The 21,492-nt window shown below is 39.6% G+C and overlaps 1 protein-coding gene across 1 annotated transcript in view; it reads left to right on the top strand.

The window, feature by feature from the left end:
* The window catches only part of GOLM1 (golgi membrane protein 1), a 76,123-nt gene extending 54,999 nt beyond the window's left edge, over nt 1-21,124 (top strand). The window contains exons 7-10 of the mRNA XM_003782991.2: nt 11,827-11,986; nt 12,720-12,980; nt 15,349-15,462; nt 20,927-21,124. Of these exons, the coding sequence (XP_003783039.1) occupies nt 11,827-11,986; nt 12,720-12,980; nt 15,349-15,462; nt 20,927-21,003 (612 nt within the window). The 3' untranslated portion in view covers nt 21,004-21,124. The remainder of the gene's footprint in view (nt 1-11,826; nt 11,987-12,719; nt 12,981-15,348; nt 15,463-20,926) is intronic.
* The last annotated feature ends 368 nt before the right edge of the window (nt 21,125-21,492 follow it).

The raw sequence follows: 21,492 nt of genomic DNA, 5'->3' as shown, positions 1-21,492 counted from the left end.
AAAAAAAAAAAAAAAAATTAGTGTACTTATACATGTAAGTATGAGGGTTTGTTTCTGGACTCTCAGTTCTATTCCATTGAGCTGGCTGTTCTTATGTCAGTACCAGTACACAGTATTTTTTAAAAAGTCTTTTCAGATATCATAATATTCTTTCTTACAGCTATTAAGAAATACCTATTAAGAAAAACTCATACTGGACAATGAGTTTTGGGCTGCAAAAGATGTTTTAGTACCACATAATTTTTCTTTTTCTTTTTTTTTTTTTTTTGAAGACAAAGTCTCACTTTGTCCACCTGGGTAAAGTGTCATAGCTCTCAGCATCCTCAAACTCTTAGACTTGAGCAATCCTCTTGCCTCAGCCTCCCAAGTAACTGGGACTACAGGCCTGTGCCACCACACTTGGCTAGTTTTTGTATTTTTAGAAGAGACAGGATCTCACTCTTGCTCAATCTAGTCTTCAACTCTTAAACTCAAGTAATCCACTTGTCTCAGCCTTTCAGACTGCTAAGATTACAGGTGGGAGCCACTGCCCCAGCCTTAGTATCACATAATCTTTATTACAGTAGCTTTAAAATCAGAAGATGTGTATCTTCCAACTGTGTTCTTTTTCAAGGTTGTTTTGGTTATTCTAGTATCCCTTGGCTTTCCATATGCATTTTAGGATTGGTTTGTCAATTTCTTTAACAGAGGCAGGTAGAATCTTGATAGAAATTACGTTGAATGTATCGATCAGATGGGGAATATTACCATCTTAACGTGAAGATTCATGAATGTAGGATATCTTTCCATTTATTTAGGCTTTTAAAAAATCTCTCTTGACATTGTTTTATAGTTTTAAAGAAGTTTTAAGAAGTTTTAATCTTCTTTTGTTCAGTTTATTTTTGAGGTTTTTTAATGCTATTATAAATGGAATTGTTTTCTTAATTTCATTTTCAAATTGTTTATTGCTACTGTACAGAAATACAATTCATTTTTTATATTGTTCTTATATCTTGTAACTTTCTAAAATTGTAATAGTTTTGTTTTTTAGTGATTTTTTGGAAAGGATTTTCTGTATATAAGATTATGCTACCTAAAAATAAAAATAGCTTTAGATTTTCCATTTTAATCTGGGTATCATTTATTTCATTTTATTGCCTACTTGCCCTGGCTACAACCTGTAGTACAGTGTTAAATGAAGTGGTGAAAGCAGACATTTTTGTTTTGTTCCTGATCACAGGGTAAAGCATTCAGTTTTTCACCATTAAATTTGATGCTAGCTGTGGGTTTTTCATAGATGCTCTTTATTTAGGTGAAGAAGTTCTTTTTTATTCCTAATTTGTTGACTATTTTTATCAAGAAGAGGTGTTGAGGGCAGTGCTTGTGGTTCAAAGGAGTAGGGCGCCAGCCCCACATACTGGACGTGGCGGGTTCAATCCTTGCCCCAACCAAAAAAAAAAAAAATGAAGAGGTGTTGTGGCTTAGCACCTGTAGCTCAGCGGCTAGGACACCAGCCACATACGCCAGACCTGGTGGGTTCAAATCCAGCCCGGGCCTGCCAAACAACAGTGACAACTACAACCGAAAAATGGCCGGGCGCTGGTGATGGGTACCTGTAATCCCAGCTACTTGGGAGGCTGGGGCAAGAGAATCACTTAAGCCCAAGAGTTGGAGGTTGCTGTGAGCTGTGATGCCACAGCACTCTACCCAGGGCGACAGCTTGAGACTCTGTCTCAAAAAAAACAAAAACAAAGAAGTGTGGCATTTTGTCAGATTCTTTTTTTCCATCCTTTGAGATGATTATGTTTTTTGTCACATCGTGCTGTTGATGTGTTATATTATATTAATTGACTTTTGGATGCTAAACTAACCTTAGAGTTAACTAAGGATAACTAGGATAAATCCTACTTGGTCATGGTATATAATCTTTTATATTTTGCTGGATTTCATTTGTGAGTATTTTGTTGAGGATTTTGGTGTCTGTATACATAAGAGATGCTGACCTACATAATTTTATTTTCTTATAATATCTGTCTGGTTTTGGTATCAGGGTAATACTGGGCTTATAGAATAAGTTAAGAAGTATTCTTTCCTGTTCTGCGTTTTAGAAGAGTTCGTGAAGATTTGGAATTCTTCTTTAACTGTTTGGTATAATAGAATTCACTAGTCAATGGGCTGCGCCTGTAGCTCAGTGGATAAGGTGCTGGCCACATAAACCCAGGCTGGTGGTTTGAATCCGTCCTGGACCAGCTAAACAACAATGACAGCTGCAGCAACAACAACAACAATAAAAAACATAGCCGGGGGTTGTGGCGGGCACCTGTAGTCCCAGCTACTTGGAAGGCTGAGGCAAGAGAATTGCTTAAGCTCAAGAGTTGGAGGTTGCTGTGAGCTGTGATGGCACTGCACTCTAACTAGGGCGACATAGTGAGACTCTGTCTCAAAAAAAGAGAATTCAATAGTCAAGCCATCTTGGCCAATGTTCCCCTCCCCTAGGCTTTTTTTTTGTGGGAAGTTTTTAAATTATAAATTCAATCTCTTTACTTGTCACAAAAATATTTGGATTTTTCTATTTTTTTTTTTTTAGTTAATTTTTGGTAATTTTTGTCTTTCTGGGAACTTGTTCATTTCATCTATATTATCAGACTTATTGGTGTATACTTGCTCATAAGTGTTCCCTTGTAATACTTGTGTAAGCTTCGTAGAGACATCTTTTTATTTTTTTATTTTGGTAATTTGAGTCTTCTCTCTTTTTTTCTTGAGTAATTTGGCTAAAAGCTTGTCAATTTTCATGTTTTCAAAGAAATATCTTTTAATTTCACTGTTTTTCTGTTATTTCATTAATTTCTGCTCTAGGCTTTATTTTTCTCCATGCTTGCCTTGGGTTCAGTTTGCTCTTCTTTTTCCAGTATCTTAAAGTAGAAAATTAGGTTATTCACTTGAGCTCTTTCTTCTGTTTCTCCCTCTCTTTTTTGAAAACTGTTTTTCTAGAGCAGTTTTAAGTTCACAGCAAAATTGAGAGAAAGGTACAAAGTACAGAGATATCCCATATGCTCCCTGCCCCACCATATGCATAGCCTTCCCCATTATCAACATAGCCCACCAGAGTGATGCATTGTTACAGTTGGTGAACCTGCACTGACACATTATACTCACCCAAAGTACATGGTTTACATTAGAGTTCACTGTTGGTCTTGTAGGTACCATGGGTTTGGACAAATGTATAACATGTATCCATCCATCATTATAGTATCATACAGAATATTTTCACCGCCCCCCAGATCCTCTCTGTTCTGCCTATTCATTTCTCCCTCACTGATTATTTTATTGTCTCCAAAGTTTTGTCTTTTTTATAATGTCATGTAGTTGAAATCATGTAGTTTATGTTCTTTTCAGATGGCTTCTTTGACTTAGTGATACATGTACATTTAAGGTTCCACCATTTGATAGTTCATTTCTTTTTAGCACTAAATAAATTCATTGTCTGAATGCACCATAGTTTATGTTTACCTATTGAATGACATTGTGGTTGTTTCCAAGTTTCGGCAATTATAAATAAACCTGCTTATAAACATCTTTGTGCAGGTTTTTGTGTACATGTTAAGTTTTCAGCTCCTTTGGGTAAATACCAGGAGTGTGAGTGCTGGATCATATGGAAAGAATATGTTTAGTTTGTAAGAAACTGCTAAACTGTCTTCCAAAATGGCTATATCATTTTGCATTCCCACCAGAACTGAATGAGAGTTCCCATTGTTCCACATCCTCATCAGCACTTGGTGTTGTCAGTGTTTTAGACTGTGACATTTCTTTTTTTATTTTTTTAGACAGAATCTCACTCTGTTGCTTAGGCTAGAGTACCATGGCATCAGCCTAGCTCACAGCAGCCTCAAACCCCTGGGCTCAAGTGATCCTCTTTCTTCAGCTTCCTGAGTACCTGGGACTACAGGTGGCTGCCATCACACCTGGCTATTTTTTTTCCTCTTTTAGTGGAGACAGGGTCTTACACTACTGAACTCAAGGGATCCTCTCCCATCAGCTTCCCAGAGTGCTAGGATTATAGGCATGAGCCATGGTGCCCTGCCAGATTGTGGCCTTTCTGATAGGTGTGTAGTGGTCTCATTGTTATTTAATTTGTGTTTCCCTAATAACATATGATGTGGAGTGTCGTCGTCGTCTTCTTTTTTTTTTTTTTTTTTTTTTTTTTGAGATAGAGCCTCAAGCTATTGCCCTGGGTAGAGTGCTATGGCATCACAGCTCACAGCAACCTCCAACTCCTGGGCTCAAGCGATTCTTCTGCCTTAGCCTCCCAAGTAGCTGGGACCACAGGTACCCTCCACAACGCCTGGCTATTTTTTTGGTTGCAGCCATCATTGTTGTTTGGCAGGCCCGGGATGGATTCAAACATGCCAGCTCAGGTGTACGTGGCTGGCGCCTTAGCCGCTTGAGCCACAGGCACCGAGCTGGAGCATCCATCTTCTTATATGATTATTTGCCTTAAGGATATCTTTGGTGAAGTATCTTTAAGGTCTTTGGCCCATTTCTTAGTTGTGTGGTTTTCTTATTGTTTAGTTCTGAGAGTTCTTTGTATATTTTGGATAATAGTCTTTCATCAGACATATCTTTTGCATATATTTTCTCTTAGTCTGTGGCTAGGCATCTTATTCTCTTGATACTGTCTTTTGCAGAGCCAAAGCCTTTAATTTTAATGAAGTCCGGGTTATCGATTATTTCTTTCATCCATCATACCTTTGCTATTGTTGTATCTGGAAAGAAGGTTTTCTCCTACAACATCTTTGCTTTTTAAATTTTGCTTTTTTTTTAGCACTTAGTAATTGTGTTCACTAAATTACTAGCATTTATTGATTTATTCAGGTGTATCTTTTGTTTATATAGTACCCTTCTAACTTTGATTCTAAGTCTTTTTTTAAAATTTCAGATTCATATGAGGGTACAATGAGGTTACAGTGTTTGCATTTGTTAGGTAAAGTCCAAGTTGCAGTTGAGCCCTTCACCCAGGAGGTGTGCCATATACGCTTACATTGTGCCTGTTAGGTAAGAACACGCCCATCCCCCTCACCTTCTTCCCCTCTCCTTCACTTAAATTTAATTGTTTTTCTCTTGTGTGGGCATCTACTGGGTTCCTATTAGTATTGAGTACATTATTTACTTGCTTTTCCACTCTTGTGATACTTTACTAAGGAGAATGTTTCTCAACGCCATCCAGGTTAATGTAAAAGATGTAAAATCTCCATGTTTTTTAGCTGAATAGTATTCCATGGAATACATATATCACAGTTTATTAATCCATTCTTGGGATGATACTGTATCTTGGCAATTGTGAATTAAGCTAAAGTTTTGCATTTTACATTTAGCCTGTGATTAATTATGAGTTGATTTTTTGTGAAGAATGTAAAGTCTGTGTTTCAGTTTGCTTTGTAGGGTGTTGTGCCAACACCGTTTGTTGAAAAAATTACCTTTGCTCTAGTGTATTACCTTTGCTTCTTTGTCAAAGATCAGTTGACTATATTTATATGGGTCTATTTTGGGGTTCTTCATTCTGTTCCATTGATGTATGTTTATTCTTTTACAAGTATCTTAGCGTCCTGATTACTGTAGCTTTATAGTGTTGAAGTTAGGTAGTGTCACTCCTCCAACTTGATTCTTCTTCAGTATTGTGTTGGCTATTGTGGGTCTTTTGCCTCTCCATATAAACTTCAGAATCTATTTATCCATATCCATAAATAACTTACTGAGATTTTGAGTGAATCTGTAGATCAGGTTGGGAAGAACTAACATTTTGACAATATTGAGTCTTCCTATCCATGAACATTGAATATCTCTTCATTTGTCTAGTTGTTTGATTTCTTTTATCACAGTTTTGTGCTTTTCCTCATATAGATCTTGTATAAATTTTGTCAGATTTATACTTAAATATTTCATTTTGGGGGTGCTAATGTAGGCAGTATTGTGTTTTAAATTTTGAATTCCATTTATTCATTGCTGATACTTAGAAAAGTGATTGACTTTGTATGTTAACCTCATGTACTGGCACTTTGTCATAGTTATTAATTCCAAGAGTTTTTATCCATTCAGATTTTCTACATACATGATCATGTTACCTGCAAATAAAGGACAGGTTTAGTTTTTTTCCTTCTCAATCTGTATACTTCCCCTCCCCCTGTTTCTTATCTTATTGCATTAGCCAGGATTTCTGAAAAACTGGGGTGAGAGGGGACATCCTTGCCTTGTAATCATAGTAGAAAAGCTTAAGTGTCTTACCACTAAATATGATGAGTATGATGTTAGCTGTAGGTTTCTTGTAGATATTCTTTATCAGGTTGAAGAAGCATCTTCATTCCTGCTTCTCTCTATTTCTCCTGAGAGTTTGTTTGTTTGTCTCACTCCGTTGCCCTCTGTAGGTGTGGTACTGTCACAGCTCACAGCAACCTCCAACTCCTGGGCTTAGGTGATTCTCTTGCCTCAGCCTACCGAGTAGCTGACACTACAGGCGCCTGCCACTGCACCCAATTATTTTTTGTTGCAGTTTGGCCGGTGCCGGGTTTGAACCTGCCACCCTTGGCACATGGGGCCACCCCACTCATTGAGCCACAGGCACTGCCCAGAGAGTTTTTTTTTTTTTTTGGCTGGGGCTGGGTTTGAACCCACCATCTCCAGTATATGGGGCCGGTGCCCTACTCCTTTGAGCCATAGGTGCCACCTGACTAATTCAATTTCTTTAGTAGATATAGGCTCTTTCAGATTGTTGCTTTTTGTGTGAGTTTTGGCAGATTGTGTCTTTGATGGAATTGGTGCATTTCATCTAGTTTATCAAATTTGCATGCCTACAGTTGTTTATAGTATTATCTTTTTACTCTTCATAGGCTCTGTAGTGATGTTTTCTAATTTCTGTCCTCTTTTTTTTCCTAGTTAGACCAGCTAGAGGCTTATCAACTTTATCTTTTCAAAGAATAAGCTTTTAATTTCATTGATTTTTCTATTTTCTTTTTTCTAATTTCATTGATTTTTGCTCTAATTCTTGTTTCTTCTACTTACTTTGGATTTAACTTACTAGTTGTATTTTTTTCTAGCTTCCTAAGGTAGATACTTAGATTATTGATTTTAGGTGAGCTTGAGAATAATGTGTAATCTGTTGTTGTTGGATGAAGTAGTCTATACATGTCCGTTATGTCTAGTTGATTAATGGTACTATTGGTTAAATGATGTCCTTGCTGATTTTCTTTCTTTTTTTTTTTTAATTAAGTCATTTGTACATAGATCATAAATATATTTATGGCATTATAGGATTCAATGTGTTGATTATTTGTACAAATTGGAGTGCTTACATCCTACTAGGCAACATAGCCTTCACCACTTTTACCCAATAACAGATTAAGACATTTATGCTCTACACCTGATAGATCCAACTTGTACTTGCAATATGTTCCATAGGTGTGATATCCTAACAACCCTCCCTCTATTGTTCCACCCCCTCCCTTCCCCTCTCCCTCCGCTTCCCTCCTTTTTATCCTTAGGCTATAGTTATGTTTCATTTTTCACATATATGTGTGAGTGATTGTACATTGGTTTCACAGTAGTACTGAGTACATTGGATTTTTTTTTTCCATTCCTGAGATACTTTACTAAGAAGAATATTGTCCAGCTCCATCTATGTAAACATAAAAGTGGTAAAGCCTTCTTTTTTTTAATGCTGCATAGTATTCCATGATATACATATACCACAATTTATTAATCCATTCATGGGTCGATGGGCACTTGGGCTTCTTCCATGAATTGGCAATTATGAATTGGGCTGCAATGAACAATCTGGTGCAGATATCTTTATTGCCAAATGATTTTTGGTCCTTTGGCTAGATCTATCTGTATTTTATGGATTTGAACTTTCCAGCTATAATAGTGGTTTCATCTCCTCCTTGCAATTCTGTCAGTTTTTGCCTCATGTAGTTTGATGCTCTTTAGCTAGGTACGTACATGTTAAGGGTATCTTCTTAGAGAATTGACCTGTTGGTCATTATGTAATGCCTCTCTTTATCCCTAGTATCCTCCCTTGTTTTTATGTCTACTCTGTTAAAATAATTTGGCTCCTCCTTTTTGTGTTAGCTTGATATATTTTTCTCCAACCATTGACTTTTAATCTATATGTATTTATAGGTAAAGTAGGTTTCTTCACATAATTAGAGTTTGTGTTTTGATCCACTCTGACAAGGTCTATCTTTTAATAGGTGCATTTAGACCTTTGACATGATTATTATTCAAAGTGATTACTGATATAGTTCGAGCAATATCTTTACCATATTTGTCATTGTTTTCTATTTTGTTGCCCTGTTCTGTGTTCCTCCTTTTGTCTTCCAGTCTTTATGCCTTTTGTGATCTTCACATTTTTTATAATTCTGTTTTCTTTCTTTCCTTTGCATATGTGTTACACTTTTGTTTTTAATTTTTTTAGTGTTTTCCATAGAGTTTGCAATATACTTTTATAGCTATTTCATGCCACTTTCAGATAACTCTGTACCACTTCACAGGTCATGTGAGGACTTGAGGACTTTACAAAATAATCTTTATTCCTACCTCTTATCCCATATATCATTGTTGCCATTCATTTCAGTTACACATAAACCTACATAGGCAGATTATATATATATACACTATGTAAATAAGCATACAATAGTCATTATTTTGAACAGTTAATCTGTTAGATCAATTAAGAATAAGGAAAACAAACATTTTTATTTTATCATATTTCTGTTTTTATGCTCTTACTTTTCTTTATGTACATCTGAGTTTCTGACCTATGTTATTTTCTTTCTCTCTGAAGAGTTTCTTTTAACGTTTCTTGCAAGACAGGTCTACTGGCAATAAATCACCAGTTTGTTTGTCTGATAAAGTATTTCTCCTTCACTTCTGAAGATAATTTTGCAGTGCACAGAATTCTAGGTTGTGTTTTTTTCCTCTAAACACTTTAAATAACTCTACTCTTGTTTGCATGGTTTCTAAGAAGTCAGATGTAACTCTCACTTGTTCATCTACAAATAATGTTTTTTTTCCCCCCTCTGGTTTCTTTAAGAATTTTAAAAAATATTTTATTTGTTTTTTATCAGGATTTTTTTTTATGTTTGATTTTCCGTAGTTTGCAAATAGTATACGTATGTGTAGGTTTCTCAGCCTTTATCCTGCTTGGTGTTCTCTGAGGTTCCGTGGTCTGTGGTTTGGTGTTTGAAAATAATATGTTCTTAGTCATTATTTTTTCAATTATTTCAAAGTAACTTCTGTTACTTTCTTTTCTTTATGGTGTTCTCATACCACAATTGTCCTGTAACTCTTGGTGGTTCTGTTCTGCTTTTTTCAGTCTTTTTTTTGTCTTTCAGTTTCAGAGGCTTCCAATTAGATATACTCAGCTGCTGAGATTTTCCTTAGTTGTGTTCAGTTTACTAAGAGTACAGCAAAGGCATTCTTCATTTCTGTTAGTGTTTTTTAATCCCTAAGTTTTTTTTTTTTGAGACAGAGCCTCAAGCTGTCCCCCTGGGTAGAGTGCCGTGGCATTACAGCTCACAGCAACCTCCAACTCCTGGGCTCAAGCGAGTCTCCTGCCTCTGCCTCCCAAGTAGCTGGGACCACAGGCGTCTGCCACAACACCCGGCTATTTTTTGGTTGCAGCCGTCATTGTTGTTTGGCGGGTCTGGGCTGGGGATTCGAACCCGCCACCTTAGGTGTACATGGCTGGCGCCTTAGCCGGTTGAGCTATAGGCACCGAGCCAATCCCTAGTTTTTTTTATTGTTATTTTTTTCTTAGGATTTCTATCTCTCTGCTTATATTGCCCATCCATTCTTTTTTATAATGTCCACCCATTCTTGCATGCTGTCTACTCTATCCATTAAAGCCCTTAGCATATTATCAGTTGTTTTAAATTCTGTCTGAGAATTCCAGTGTCTCTGCCATGTCTGGCTTTTGTGCTTGTTCTGTGTTTCCAAATTGTCTTTGCTTTGTAGTATGCCTTGTAATTTTTTCTTGCTAGCTGGAAAAGTGATATTCTGGGTGAAAGGAACTGCTGTAAATAATCCATTAGTAATGTGGTACAGTGTGGGGGAAGTAGTTCTATGATTAGTCTTGTAGTGAGCCTGTGCCCCTTGGCTGTGAACTTCACATGTTCTTCTTGATACCCACCCCTTAGGTGGGACAGGTTGGCTAGAATGGATTGCGGTTGGACGTGGAAGGCAGGTACTCACTGTTGTTGAGTGTTTCCCTTCTCTCAGGTCAGTTAGGCTCTGATCATACCCCAGCAGGTTAGACTCTGAGTTTCTCTGGAGAGCAGGCTTTATTTATTAAGGAGAATAGAGTGCTCTGGCCTATTTCAAAATGGTTCCTTTTCAAGTCTTCCCCTTACTGGAAGCACAGAGTTTCTCCAGTGGTCTCCCTGAGAAACTTGGTAGAGCTCCTGGGGGTAAAACTCACAAAATATTTTCTCAGGTTTATCTACACTGAGCCTATAGCAATTCATCAATTACAGTTCAGGGTTTTCTCCCTTGACACTGATTTCCCCAGAGGTTTACTTTTTTTTGGTTGCAGTTTGGCCAGGGCCAGGGCTGAGTTCAAACTCAGCCACCCTCCATATATGGGGCCGGCACCCTACTGGCTGAGCCACAGGCACCGCCCACCCCAGAGGTTTCTGCTCTTGAGTTTCTCTTCCAGCATCCGGAACTCCCTGAAGATGGTGGTCTGTCTGCAGTGTCAGGGCCAGTGATTACTCAGTATCTTTACCTCTCTTCTGGATCCAAGAAGAAATGATTTTTCAGTTTGTTCAGCTTTTTATTTATCGTCCGGACTGAGGGGTGACTTCTGAGCTCCATAAGAAATTTTCTTTCTTTTTTTTTTTTTTTTGAGACGGAGCCTTAAGCTGTCCCCCTGGGTAGAGTGCCATGGCATCACGCTCACAGCAACCTCCAACTCCTGGGCTCAGGCGAGTCTCCTGCCTCTGCCTCCCAAGTAGCTGGGACTATAGGCGCCCGCCACAATGCCTGGCTATTTTTTGGTTGCAGCCATCATTGTTGTTTGGCGGGTCTGGGCTGGGGATTCGAACCCGCCTCCTTAGGTGTATGTGGCTGGTGCCTTAGCCGCTTGAGCCACAGGCGCTGAGCCGGAAATTTTCTTTCTTAACATAGGCATTTAATAAAGGTATAAATTTTCTTTTAGGCACTACTTAAACTGCCTCCCCTAAGTTTTGGTATGTTTTGTTTTTGTTTTCCTTTCTCTCATTTTCTAATTTGCCCTGTGATTTGTTGTTCAAATCATTGATTATTTTGGGAGTGATATTTAATTTTCATATATTTTCGTATTTTCAAGATTCCTGATTTATAATTTATTCCAGTATTACTAGGTAATATACTTTGTGTGATTTTAGTTATTTAAATTTATTGAGGCTTGCTTTGTGGCCTGACAAACATCCGTCCTGGAGACCATTTCACGCTTACCTGAGAAGAATGTGTATTTGGCTCTTGTTGGGTGAAGTGTCCCCTAGATGTTTGTTCATTCTGGTTGGTTTATCGTGGTGTTAGGTCTTCTTTTCTTCTGTTGATGCTCTGTCTGGCTATTAATCTGCATTGAAAGTGCTTTCTGGGAGGCCTTGACATACCCTCATGTGTTCTGATTTAGGCCACACTAAAAGGCACCATGGGAGCAGATCGTGGTGTTCCTCAGGGTTTGTTTTTGTTTCTGTTTTTTTGTTGTTGTTGTTTTTGTTGTTTGTGGGAAGGATGTGGTGGTGCTTTGCATTGTGTAGGGTTCTTGTAAGGTTTTTGGTCACAGAACCCTGCCATCCTGTGCTCTTGTTTCAGATTCAAACGCTTAGCAAGTCTCAGCCCAGGCCACAAGAAGCAGGCCTGCCACAGGCAGAAGAGCCACAAGGGAAAGGACACGTGCCCAGTGATGGCAAGGGGCAAGTGCCAAACCCCAGTTCTGAGGTGGCCGTGGATTTGAAGAGCCAAGATAAGAAAGGTAAGTAGAAAGTTACATTTTTACCCCTTCCGTGGCTCCTTTCAGTTTGGAAAAGCAGCAGCAACTTATGTGCTCTAGTCCATACACAGACTCCAAGGCCAGAGCTTGTGGCTTGAGATAGTCGGTGAACTCAGAGGTAGGGCTGTCAGGGGCGGGACAGCATCTCTCTGGGCACCTGGAATTGGGCCCAGAGGGCTTCTCCTCTGCCTTATTGAGGTCTTTGCCTTGTAAACTAACTGCCTTGTTCTTTAGCAGCTATGAAAGAAAGTGTGGGCTTTACTTTTTTTAGGACATTAGTGGGATTAAGGGGAGGTGGCTTTTTTGTTCCAGGCAGCTGTCTCTGGGAACCAAGAAGGCTGTGATATCTGTAGGTGACACCTGGCTGGACTGGCATGCCCTGGCTGCCAAGTGCTTATCTCAGATGGACACAGTGATCAGACAACTCAGCAGGATGCCCTGCTCCGCTTGCAGGTGTTGAGATAATTTAGTCTATGAGTTTTTTCTAAACTGCTTTTCTCTTCCTTATGATTCTGAAGATAAGCTATAGGTATTGAGAGGCCTGCAGGCTGCTGCTGAGTTCACCAAATAAGTTACCTACCTGCTACACTGTACACAGCCCATTTCATCCCTCCTTGGGAAGGCTCATAAAGTTGAATAGCACAAGGTTTTGTTTTTGTTTTTTTGTTCTAATTAAATGGTGGTGAGATCCCAGCTGACTGTGTTCTATGCGCAGAGGAAACCAATGAGATCCAGGTTGTCAGCGAGGAGTCTCAGAGGGGTGGCCTGGGGCTGCTGCAGGAGCCAGGCCAGGAGCAGGCTGTGGAAGAGAGACCAATAAGTGGAAGAGACTTGGGAAGAGCCAGAGAACTGAGCCGAGCCCCGCAAGTATCAGCTGCCTTATTGCTGAGCCAGGAGAATCAGGAGACTGAGGGCCCTGAGCGGGACCAGCTTGTCATTCCCAATGGCCAAAAGGAGCAGGATGCTGCTGAGGAAGGTGGGTGAGCGGCCCCATGGTTGCCTGTGCACTCCTTTCTACCAGATACTCAGTCCTCTCCATCTTCTTCTCAACACCAGACAGATCCTCTTGAATTTTACCAAATAGCAGTTCATGATTTGGAAGTTCCTCTTTGTATGTTTATTATCCATGATGAAGTGGGGAGTCAGAAAGGAAGAGCAGTGTACACTCTAGCACTTGAAGTTTCAGAAATAATATTAATAGGAAGTGAAGGGAACCCTGCAGGTGAACGACCTGCAGTGAATATCATGGTAGGCAGTACACATGTCTGAACATTTTATCTCTGCCTCTTTATTCAGTGTTTGGTGCAGTAGACACAGTCAGTGCCTGGTAAGGGAGGGAGGGCTGGGGGAGGGGTACAAGAGTTTGACACATATTTGACCATTGAGGAAAAGTGACGTATGAATCCCACTTTTCTAGTCTAGTTGACTTTTTTCTTTTTAAAGAAATAAAGTATGGGAATATTCTGAGATCAACATAATATTCTGAGATGTATTTCAGTACCTTAAAGATGTAGAAAATTTCCATCGTACCTGAGCCAGGAGCACTTCTGGAGGCGTGACACCTGTGCTCTGGACAGATCAAGTAACAGAAGTCGGGGAATATGCTTATTTACAGAAGTAACCCTGATTCCAATCTAATTTTCCTTTTAGTTTCTCTTTCTGAAGAATGTGCCCTCCCAAGTTCAGTTAAAGAATTATATTTTGTCAGCCTACCCCCTCAGCATCCCTGCTCGGGTCCCTGTTCTCTAGGCCTGCCTAACAAGATGCGCATGGTATGAGGGGGGGAGAGCACACTGGCAGCTCAGCCAGTGGGGCTCAAGTGTCAGACCACTCAGTAGCAGGTCACAGAGTGTAACAGCTAAAGGTGGACCGTTGCTACATCAGGCTCTGCACAGTGCATCTGGTTCTAGATGCAACTGTGGTGATCTCCTTTGAAGAATAAATGTACAGAGAATGCAGGCCTATGCTCGTTTCCACCTCAGGCAGTGAAAGCAAAGAAATAGACTAGAACTAGAGCTGGTTTTCCAAGCATGCTTTTCAGGGGAAAAAAAAAGATTTTTATTTACCCATCTGTATACAAATATAAAATGTTTAGGTTAAACCCTTTGAGTAGGTCTGTGTACATTATGTCTTGATCTCTTCTGGTTGCTGTTCTCTGTAGGAGTGAATATAGTAATGAGCAGGGTAACTCTGTAAATATGAGGTGCAATTTTATCCTTGGGCTCAATAATGACTCCATGTCTTCTCTTGTAGCAATGAGCTGTTCAAAGCAGATGATGTCATTAACTAGAAAACTGTTGTTTCCTAGAACAGTGGTACCTTTATCATGAGTTCGTTGTCTATTTAAAAAAAACTTGGATTTCTGGCTCAGTGCCTATAACTCAACGGACACCAGCCACATGCACTGGGGCTGGTGGGTTTGAACCCGGCAAGGGCCTGCTAAGAAACAATGACAGCTACGGGCGTTGTGGCAGGTGTTTGTAGTCCCAGCTACTTGAGGGGCTGAGGCAAGAGATAGGCTTAAGCCCAAGAGTTTGAGGTTGCTGTGAGCTCTGACACCATGGCACTCTACCAAGGGTGACAAAGTAAGACCGTCTCAAAAAAAAAAAATCAAAAACAAACAAAAAAACCCACCCAGGGACGACGCCTGTGGCTCAAAAGGGTAGGGCGCCGGCCCCATATGCCAGAGGTGAGTTGTTCAAACTCAGCCCCGGCCAAAACCTGCAAAAAATAAATAAATAAATAAATAAAAATTAAGAAAAAAGAAAACCACCAACAAAAAACACCCACTAGGATTTTAGCTGGGCACGTGGCTTAGCTGTAATCCTAGCATTTTGGGGTGGGTGGATTGCTTGAGCTCAGGAGTTCAAGGCCAGCCTGAGTAAAAGCAAGACCCTGTCTCTACTGAAAATAGAAAAAGTAGCCTGTAGTCCCAGCTCCTAGAGATACTGAGGCAAGAGGATCAGTTTAGCTCAGGAGTTTGAGGTTGCTGTGAGTTACGATGCCACATACTCTACACCCAGGATGACGGAGTGAACTCTGTGCCAAACAAAACCAAACTACCTAGGATTTTGATTTAGCTGGCCAGTTTGTGTTCCCATTTCCAGCCTGGAATATATATAGTCTTATTTAGGGCCATATATAGCTTTTGAGTCCAAGTGAAGCATATGTTAAGTAGAGATGGTTTTGTGCTGGAAACAAGCACACGAGTCCCTATCATTTCCAGAGAAACAGCAAAAAGATCTGATTGGGATGAGTAGGATAAACCCCAGCACCTGGGCTCTGGTGTTCCTGTGGTATCAAGCGAAACGATGTAGCTTATATTTTATGCGGTAAATTTACAGGGAGAAACCAGCAAAAACTGGGAGAAGATGATGACTACAACATGGATGAAAATGAGGCAGAATCTGAAACAGACAAGCAGGCAGCCCTTGCTGGGAATGACGGAAACCTAAATGGTAATAATGGTGGTGGTGTGGTAGCCAGAGAAGGCAAGGGGAGTGGGTCCCTTTTAATTTTCTTTGTGGTTCTTCACTTTGTCCAGTGCATCCTAGCAATAATATTTTAAATAATTCATCATTTCAAGGAAACTCTTTTCTTCAGGAGCCTTTGAAAGCAGGGGCAGTGGAGGGAGGTAAGGGTTGAGTAGCCTAAGGAGAGGAAGACCTTTCAGAAAGTCTGCATATTCAGTGGGGCTCCAGCCCTCAGGTATCCACAGGAAGACTTGTTTTCTGTTGGCCACTTGCCAACAAAATGGCTAGGTCACCACTTGATCAGTCTGTGTGACAAATGTAAAAGCCCTTATATGTATATGCACAGAGCTTCCAAGCAGTTTTTATAGCTACACTTCATTATTATTTTGATGTTTTGAATAGTCAAGGCCAGTATCTTAGATTTATCTGTTTCCTTGTGATGGCTTCAGGTTGAACATTTTTGTGGCTACAGTTTTGTTCCTTTTGCTTCCCAACAGGAGGGACAAAATGGCAGTTTTTTTTTTTTTTTTTTTTTGAGATAGAGTCTCATTATGTTGCCCTGGGTAGAGTGCCATGGCATCACAGCTGTCAGCAACCTCACACTCTTAGGTTTAAGCGATTCTCTTGCCTCAGCTTCCCAAGTAGCTGGGGCTACTGGCGCCCACCACAATGCCTGGCTATTTTTTGTTGTAGTTGTCGTTGTTTAGCTGGCCTGGGCCAGGTTTAAACCCGCCAGCCTTGGTGTATGTGGCAGGCGCCATAACCACTGTGCTATGGGGTGCCAAGCCAATGGCAATTTTTCTTACTGGTGGTGATCTCTTGGCTAAGATAGCACCTACCTGGTCTCTCCATCAGAAAGGTCTGTTTTCTCTTTGTAATTAATAGGTCATCTAGGATGCTTTGAAATGGTGCAGCTTTACCATCCATTGATGAACCTTGCCTAAATGGTGACATTTTAATTGTCATCTGTGCACATTTATTACCTGATGTTCTTCAAAGAGTGACTCTCTTCTCTACCCCCCAACACACTTCTTTCAGTATCACTCCGAAGTCATGGTGTCCTTTTTTAAAATGCATTTTTCTGTCAGAATCCTGGTGTTTTCTTTCTCAATTTTGAAGACTTCTTTATCTGTGGTCTAAGTTGCAAATACTTACTCCCAGTTTCTCTTGGGTTTGCATTTGGCATTTTTGCTGTGCAACAGTTTGAAACATTTAAATCTTTTCTTTTATTGCTTCTGTATATTGAGTCATAGTTAGAAAAGCTTGTATTCAGTCTTAGAAGGAATTCACTCATGCTTTTGTTTAGTGTGTTTTCATCCAGAATGCTTTCTGGTTTTTCTTGTAGTTTCTATTATAAAGTAAAACAGTGATTCAAAACCACATGAAACAAATGAAGTTTTTGAAAGTGAACACCTCCCTGGTCAAGAAACAGAACGTGGCTCAGCGCCTATAGTGCATGGTTATGGCACCAGTCACCATGGCTGGTGGGTTTGAACCTGGCCCGGGACCAGCTAAACAACGACAACAACAACCACCAGGAAGTAGCTGGGCGTTGTGGCGCCTGCCACAATGGCTGGCTATTTTTTGTTGCAGTTGTTGTAGTTGTTTAACTGGCCTAGGCTGGGTTCGAACCTGCCAGACTCCATGTATGTGGCTGATGCTGTAACCACTGTGCTATGGACGCCGAGCCTAGTCTTGTTCATTTTCCTAAATTTGATGTCCTTAAGTCTCAATCTGCAGGTTTCTCCTCCATTCCTTTTTTTCCTTTACCATATGCAAAACACCTAAGCCATTGACCTGTGGTTTCCTAATGTTCACGTGATTATTGCTGATTGTGTATTCATGGGGCACTTTCACATGCTCTTCTATCATACTTTCTGCAGATTGGCAGCTGGATCCATATGCTTGGTCAGACTCAGACACAAGTTGTGGCTCAAGCCTTTGGTCAGAAGATAGGTAAAGATAGGTAGTGGTGTGGTCTTTCATCTTTCTTTTTGTGACATAAGGAGCACTTAATGCTTAGTATCCATGTCGTTAATTGTTTTGTTTGTTAATTGGAATGTTCTTATAGGAAGACACTATAATGGTATTATTTGTATAGGATAGGTAGGATGAATACTTGATACTTTATTTTTCAGAATAATGAATTTCCTCATCTTTTTTCTAAAAGTGATCTCTTTTTATATCATTATAACAGTGTTATAAACATGTTTGATGGGTTTCACTCAATTGCACTATTCTTTGGCTAGTGGGATCTCTCCTATTTGTTTTTGTTTGTTTGTTATTATTGTTTTGTTTGAAACAGTCTTCTGAGCTAGAATGCCATGACCTCAGCCTACCTCACAGCAACCTCAAATTTCTGGGCTCCAGCGACCCTCCTGCTTCAGCCTCTTGAGCTGCTGGGAGTATAGACCTGCACCACTACCCCTGGCTAATTATTTTTTGTAGAGATGGGGGTCTTGCTTTTGCTTAGGCTGGTCTTGAGCTCCCAGAGTGCCAGGATTATAGGCATGAGCCACTGTGCCTGGCTGAGACCTTCCCTACTTCTGAGAGTTTGGTTTCCTTTGTTTCTCATATCCTGTCTTGCAGTCTTCACCCCACATTTAGCACTTTTTTTCCTTATGGGTCTCTGCTTGGAAGGAACCCCAGAAAGGAGCCCTGGCAGATCGATCAGTCTCAGGAGTCCTTGCACTGCCAGCCTTTTAACATGCCAGAGCTTCTTTTTGGTCACCTATTATGAGAGCAGCAGGACCTCTCCTACTCCCAAGGGCAGTTGTCCCATTGGGGCAGTTGTCCCATTGGTTCATTAACTTGCTGGTGTATGCCTGTTGGCTGTTTGGGCTTCTTTTATTCTCAGGGCCATCATATGCTCCATTGTTTCACTGTTTTTTTAAGATGGTGCCAGCACGTGGTAGTTTCCTTTAACGGCTTGAATTCTACAGTTTAAACATGCAAATGAAATGTTGGTATGGCATGAGGTATGGGTCCAATTTGATCTTTTTCAAAAAGCCTATCCAGTTGGCCCAACATCATTTCAAATTACCATTTGCAATACCACCTTTACCAAATACTAAATTTCCATATGTATTTGGGTCTAGTTTTGGACTTTCTGTTTCTCTCCTGTTGGTTGCTGTGCTGATTCACACTATACCATACTATTCTAAGTGTAACAGCTTGCTTTAATAACTGTTATGGCTAGGCGCTTTGGGAAATCTCAGATACAGCTCCTTTGAGTAGTAATGCTTCTTCCCTTTTTGATTCCTTCTTGGACTTAGATTAAAAGTGTTAGATCTAATTCTATTTATGTTTCTTGCTTTCTTTTTTTCATACTTTCCATTTGTGCCTCTAGGCTACATTCAGAATATTTCCTCAGAAGTACATTCCAGTTCACAAAGTTGACTTCAGTTACACGTTATCTGCTCTTTAAAAAGTCTTGTCGTTATATTTTCTGCAGGTGCTCATTTGTGGTATACCTTGTTTGCTTTTGTGTTTCCTGCTTTTTAACTGTGAGCTACTAGTTTTTTTGGGACTTTTTCTGAGGGAAGTCTTTAAGGGTTGAGTTACAGTTGTACATGTATTTCACTAGAGAAGGTAAGTTTGCTCCTCTGCCAGTTTAAATAAGGGCACTGTAAACTAACAGCCTTCTTAAAGTTCTAAGTTTTTTGGAATCACATGGGAAATGTTAATTCAGATTATAAACCTGCATAGTCATCTTGTGGTCAGTCCATTTTCATGGAATCTCACTGTCCCATTTTCATGTCAGGTTTATTTTCCATTACTTTTGGGGTTTCAGCTTTATGCAGGGGGTCTGCTACTTGATACCCCACCCTGAGTACAGCCTAAGTCCTTGGCTTTTATACTGCTGCACCTTTTGAAGCTATGAAGGGAGAAGCCTAGTATCTTCAGGCTTCAGCATCAGGGCAAATTCTGGCTTTGATGTTTACTTTTACTTCATTTTTGGCCTTGTAGACGCTTTTATTATTATATAGGCAATCTATTACTCTTAATGTGTTATAGTGTTTTTAAAAATTTTGAAGTTTTCATTTTGAAATGATAGATTTTAAATATAGTAAAAAGAATTTTCATACTCAACAGGTTTCCCCAAATGTTAATGTCTTATAACCACAGTCCAGTTATCAAAATGAGGAAATTAATGTTGATATAATGCTGTTATCTAATCCACAGACTTTATTCAAATTTAATGAATGTCCAACTGATACCCTTTTCTGGTCTAGGATCTAATCTAGGATCATACACTGCATTTATCATACCTCTTTAGTGTCCCTTAACTCAGAGCTGTTTCTGTCTTTCATTCATGTTGTTGTTGTTCTTTGAAGTACAGTGGCCTGATTGTTTCATAAAAAGTCCCTTAGTTGGTGTTTGATCCAGCAACACATTCTTGTTTGTCTTTATATTTATCCAGGACGTCAGTTGTTTTAATTGGCAGAGTTGTTTTGAGTTTCTAGAAATGGAAGTCATAACTTGACTTCTAAGTTATTTTCAATGACTTTAGGGTGATTTTTTTTTTAAAGGTGAAAGGTTAACATTAGCGGTCAGGATTCTAAATAAATACAAAATCTCTCCCAACTTTCTGTTCTTAGTGTCATTGATTCTGCTCATTTTTGTACTTTGGTTCTTGAAGAATATGTTTCATGGTCTGGTCCTATCTGTTTCTGTAACCTTTTAAATGGGCCTGGTGCCTACCACCTGCACAGCTTTGCAGTGAAGCCTTGTGATCTTTCCATTCCTAACACTCAGGTGTACTAAGAACATGACCTTATGCAAGGTTTTAATACAAGTGAGGTAGGCAAGGTATGAATGCCTGTTAGTTCTTTTAAGAAATAGTGTTAAGTTGAAGAAATATCAGCATCACCTTCAACATTATCTTTGAAACAGTTTAAGACCCTAGTTGCTCTAGGGAAATTAGAAGGTATTAACTCCAACTTAGAGACTTTTAATAGATACCATTAATGTAATAAGGCAGTCATTTAGTTAACCGTCATTATCCTTTATGTGTCCAAGGATAGTGTAAGACCAGATGGTAGAAGCCACATACTTCAGCCCTATCAAGGGAGAGCTCTGGAGTAGAAGGAGCTGTCTGACTCTTAGGAGGCTCTATACATTCCAAGAGATGCAGCCTAAGAGGACTATTTATATAAAATTTTACCTACTTGATAGGACATGGGGCTTTATTTTCCCATTTTAAACAATTATGGAATCTTCAGGTATTTTAACTTTGTTTCATGGTACACTACTAGCCATATGTATGGTCTCTTTTACCTTCTTACACTTGATTAGGAATGCAATCTCAATTGTAGTGTTGGTATGGGAGATACAGTTCTCTTTTATGACATAGTTTCTAGAAACTTAAGCCAAATGGGACCTGCCTAGACTGTTTTCTCAAGATGTGAAAATATTGGAATATTATGTCTGAGTTTTTCCTTTTTAGTTTTTATTGCTGAAGATCAGAAAAAAGACACCATAAGTTTATTTGATCAGCATGAAAAGCGGAATCGTACACTCTGAACTGAGCTGGAATTCACATATTTTACATCAGGACTGAAGCAATCACTACAAAATATTCACGAGGGACCGAATACTCAAAGCTGTGAAATGTACTGAGTAAATGTACATCTGAAGATGGTTATTGTGGAAATGAGTATGTACCTTAGGAAAAACTGGACTGTCTCTTAGACAATTTTGGGGGGGGGTGCTTTTGATGTATGTAATAAGATGCTAAAATTTGTCAAAATTTTTGGCTAATAAATAGGTATTTCATGAGGAGATCACCAGAAATAGAACACGAGTTCTCCTTTGAGTGTGGCAGCAATGGCGCTCCTTTATTCTGGAGCATAACTGTGTGAAAGACAATAACATGTAGGAGGAGTCTGTCTTCTGATGTGAAGGAGACTGACTCCATGCGGAGAACTCTTTTTCCCTTCTCTACAGTCCTCTTCTCTAAATGCTGGGCTGAGTTCTCTTCTCTCTGGTACAGTGAGTGACTGGCTTATATTC

This window comes from Otolemur garnettii, unplaced genomic scaffold (assembly GCF_000181295.1).
Source record: "Otolemur garnettii isolate 467f Iridium unplaced genomic scaffold, OtoGar3 scaffold00006, whole genome shotgun sequence".
NCBI classification, from domain to species: Eukaryota; Metazoa; Chordata; class Mammalia; order Primates; family Galagidae; genus Otolemur; species Otolemur garnettii.
This window is presented reverse-complemented; position numbering and strand designations above follow the sequence as displayed.